Here is a 4371-nt window from a genome sequence, read left to right as displayed (position 1 = left end):
TTAGCAACCCGATTACTGGCAAACCGGATGTCATCTCCTTCGTTATAATGTGTTTTTTAAGTAATAAAGCTTTCGAAATAGTTTATCTAGATTTTATCGGCTTTCACTGGATACAATGCGAAAAATATACTATTAGTACCGTATACCGAACTTATTTCTTACCGACCACAGAACTCTCTCACAAACTGGTTAGAAAAAGTTGGCATTTTTCTAATATCTAATAATCCCATTAACCAACAATCTCCCCAATCGTATTTCGAAGGCACAGTATATCAATTTTTTTTTAGGATAGGTTTGTTATTGTCTGCGTAAATTTATGGCAAAAATTTGGGAGGGAGTCAAAAGAAACTAAAACTGCGATTGGAAAACTTTAATCAAAACTAGCAATAATTAATCGGTGCGATGCGATTTTGACAATACGGTGCGTGTGGCTTTTTGCAAGTTACGCGCCTTGTTTATTTTTTCAGCAAGCTGTCGGCCCATCCCTTGAACTGGTTGAGTCCGGTTTCGTTCGCCTCCTTATATCCGGGGGCAGTGGCTTTCACTTTGCCGTACCATCTGAAAAACGAAATAAAATAATGTATTTCACTTTATAATGCAACCTGGTTTCCATCCACGAAAAGTACCTAACGCCGAAAACCTAAAAAGATACATTAATCACGAAAATTTAAAAACACAATTCTAAAACTGCAAAAATGACCATTTAATTCGGACAATTCCTTTCCTTTCTTTTCCTTATGGGCGAAAGGCGAAGGCCATTCGCTCTAGCGACGTGTCTCCAAGGAAACTCGTAGATTCAGGGAACTTATACTTAATTCAACAAACCTGGCAACATTTTTGTACGGGGAGACGTCCACGCCGGCAACCTCAATAATAGTCGACGCGGTAGCGACGAGTGACAAATCGGCGACGGTCAAAGTCGAACCTGCGACGTAGTCGTTGCCTCCGATGAATGTGTCCAAGAACTTGAAGGCCTCTTTGATTTTGTCGAGCTTGGCGCTATCTGCCGGCGCGCCACCGAACATCTGCGGGTACTGCAAATCAACGGCTTTAAGAGGAGCACAGTTTTCTACTTTTAATCGGTCCTCCGGTCGTTAGATGGCGCCGCGAGTTGTATTGAAATGTAAATAACTTACAAAATAATCGGCGAATCTGGCATAAAGGGTGCCGATGTCGAAAAAGAGTCTTTGATCGACGACAGCGCGTTTTTTCGGGTCTTTAGGGTAGAGCGAGTCATCTTTGCCGTACGCGCTTATCAAATACGTGCAGATGGCGCGGCTTTCCCAAATGGCGAAGCCTTGGTCGACCAGAGTCGGGATGGTGTGTTGCGGATTTAACTGAAACGCGGGAGTAAACAGTCGAAGAAAGCCACGAGAAGCTAAATACGTAACTAATTACCAGAGAAAATGCGTATAAGAGCGCCCGCTGAAAACGTTAGGCAACCAAATATTCTGAGTTAATGCAAACTTCTATGCCATCAAAACGCAACTGATCAGTTGCTTCGCGTCAATTTATATCGAACTCTTAGAAAATTTCATTGTTAATTTAAATAAGAGTCCAAATGTGCATTAAGAATTTATTGAAAAATTAAGAAACCATGATTGTGAAAAGATGTTTTTCGTCAATTTTCTGTTGGGTGAAGTCGCCCAAATTTTCAGCCGCGACTTTTGCATCACCTATGACTTGACATAAAACTTTTATATTCAGTGACTCAAGCGCCGTAACATAACTAACTAATATGGAATCCGGCGCTTATTCAGTACCTTTAGGAATTCGGGTGTCAGATGTTCGCTTTTCATCAGATCCAACAATTTCAGGTTTAGTTGGACGCCGAGCGCCTTGGCCGTCAAAAGAACAGCCCTGCAAGGGGCACTGCCGGGTTGGTAATACAGATCGATGGTCATTTTGCTCTGTAAATGCGTGTAAATAACGTAAAAACCCGAGAACCAGATGTTCTAACCTCAAAGTGCACACAATGGATTTTCTGCATATATCTGGTACGTGCTTATAGTGTTATGCGGGGTAACTAACGAATGTTGAAGAATAAGCCTTTAAAGCTGACGCTCTCATGTCAAAGCAAAAACAAAACAAAGACGCCAATAAACATCGAAAATTGATCGATTTGTGAGACAGAAGTTACAAGGAATTAGCCAAAACTGGGCGATTGATGGACGTTTTCATTGTGAACGTTTTTGCCGAACATTACCGCTTTTTTTTGCACCTGCGAGTTTCAAAGCTAGGATTTGTACAAGGCCAAAAATATACCGGCTGCCGACGTCTTATTGAACATTAACGTCCAATCACAGATCTGCGTGTCTATACCGGGTAATTGTTGTTTACACTTTCGACGGTGTTCGGTCGCTTTCAACATTTCCAACGCAATTGACTATTTATAATGCGACCCACATACACGATCATATTTTCTATCTATACTGAATGAATTAATCGATATTTTATTAATTTCAGTCGCTTTCAGCTTATTGCATAACCGTCGATCAAACAACCCAACAATGGATAGCGTAAAGTAGACAGGGTGCGTCGCGCTATTAAATTCAAAGGTGTTTCAAATCGATCTATGCCATTTTTTCGTCGCCATTCTGTGGTCAGTGACCGAGATAGCGTTCGACGTACGGCAAATAACGTCGGAAAATATACCAACGCCAACTTGATTTTAACGAATAAAAAGAGGTTTTAAAGTATCACTAGTATAAAACATTTCACTTCAAAAGAATAAAATGGGTCCGGATGCGTTTCAAGGTCTACGAAATGCAACGATTAAAAAATAAAGTGTGTGTTTTGTTATCTGGAACGCACAGTTCGCGATAACGGCGGCTTTAAAATTGCATACCGCGAGAGCGCTGTGAAATCCCTGTTGAAATACTCGGAAATATTCAACGTCGTTTTTAAGAACAGCCTTCAATTCTTTTTAATTTTCGAACAAGAGCGATTTAAGCTCCGACGCCGCCTTGCGAATAATTGGCAGCCGGGTTCTAGAATACGATGTCGTTGTCGTCAGGCGCGACTTCGGCGGTTTTAAAAATCGCGACACGCGAAAAAAATCATCGTCAAAAGCGGAAACTGATAAAAACGCAAGGAAATTGCATTCAAACGTGACTCACTCACCAACTAGTTAAATCGAGGCGGCCTTGATTCAAGAAATTCGAAGCACACGCGGGCTACGCTGATGCAGTTAGTTGATTGAAAGTGCCGGCCGGTTTTCTGTTCGGTGGTGCGCCCTTCCCACACCACGGCCGTAATTAGAGGCTTATGCGCGACGTCGCCAATTCGGCGGAACTCAATCGAGGTTGCCACGCTTCGCAGCCTCTCGAGATCGTGGAGAAAATTATTGAAAAGAGAGTGACGCATGGAACGGGAATAATTATGTTACGTTACGTAGGCGATTACCCCTTTATCTATGCTAGTTGGGATCCTAGAGACCAGATAATTCGTCTCGTCATGGACATGAAATTAAATAATTATTATATCGGAAAAATCCTTAAATATTACAGAACACCCTGTGCATATGATTGGTTTGCTGAGAGAGACCCTAAAAGAAGACAATGTTGGTTTAAAAATAATGCATTTAGTTGAATCTGACAGTATTTATTTGAAGATGATCTTGAAAACAAATATTTTTACAGCAGTTCTATAAATAAATATTGTTAGCCGTAACATTTTAAATCTACAAAATTATTTGATTTGTGAGTGTTTTCTTAGCAAATTTATCAAGAAATTCCCTGATACTCTTTAAAATAAGATAACCTAACCAAAAGAAATATTTAACACGTGTAAAAAAATATTTTTATATCAGTAAAGGTTTTATTTATCCTATTAGGTTGTGTTGAATTTAGTATGATTAATTTGGTAATAATACTGATTATAATTTTAAAGTAACTATGGTTCCAATTTACCGTCTCCTGACACCAGAAAATGAATTCGCCCTGAATGCGAGTTCGTCCTGATCTGCGGTCTCAACCAACCGTTTAAACTGTCTGTGGTTCTAAGGCATTTTATAATCTAGGCATTTTTTTTATACTTTCGTGTTCCGACGGTGAAGTATGCCATATTGTTTGTTGATTTTTACATAGCGATTCTACTGATTTTATTACGTTACTTATACGGAAGTCCTAACGTGTAACATACAGGATGGACAAATAAGCGAGGTTGTATGTTTAAATGAGGATAAGTACAACGATAACTATGCTAAAATGCTTTTTCTACTCCCGTTTGTCAAATGCCTAATTACACACCAATCTAGCATGCGGGAAGCGACACTTTACCACGTCAGTTTCGTTTCCCACGAATCCGCTTTGAATTTTGATGTTTCTCAATTCTGACGGTCAAGCCAGTTAATGTATTCGTGTTGTTTTG

General features: G+C 40.0%; 1 protein-coding gene across 1 annotated transcript; it reads right to left on the bottom strand.

Annotated features, from left to right (window-relative positions):
• Window positions 1–355: 355 nt before the first annotated feature.
• Window positions 356–3275, bottom strand: LOC132701549 (glutathione S-transferase 1-like). The gene is made up of 5 exons (XM_060669582.1): window positions 3124–3275; window positions 1764–1910; window positions 1137–1337; window positions 826–1034; window positions 356–558 (listed from the first exon to the last, which is right to left on the bottom strand). The coding sequence occupies exons 2-5, from the start codon at window positions 1902–1904 to the stop codon at window positions 456–458; spliced, it is 654 nt and encodes a 217-aa protein (XP_060525565.1). The 5' UTR covers window positions 1905–1910; window positions 3124–3275; the 3' UTR covers window positions 356–455.
• Between the last annotated feature and the right edge of the window lie 1096 nt (window positions 3276–4371).

This window comes from Cylas formicarius, unplaced genomic scaffold, assembly GCF_029955315.1.
Source record: "Cylas formicarius isolate icCylForm1 unplaced genomic scaffold, icCylForm1.1 PGA_scaffold_4__25_contigs__length_36172078, whole genome shotgun sequence".
Taxonomy (NCBI): domain Eukaryota; kingdom Metazoa; phylum Arthropoda; class Insecta; order Coleoptera; family Brentidae; genus Cylas; species Cylas formicarius.
This window is presented reverse-complemented; position numbering and strand designations above follow the sequence as displayed.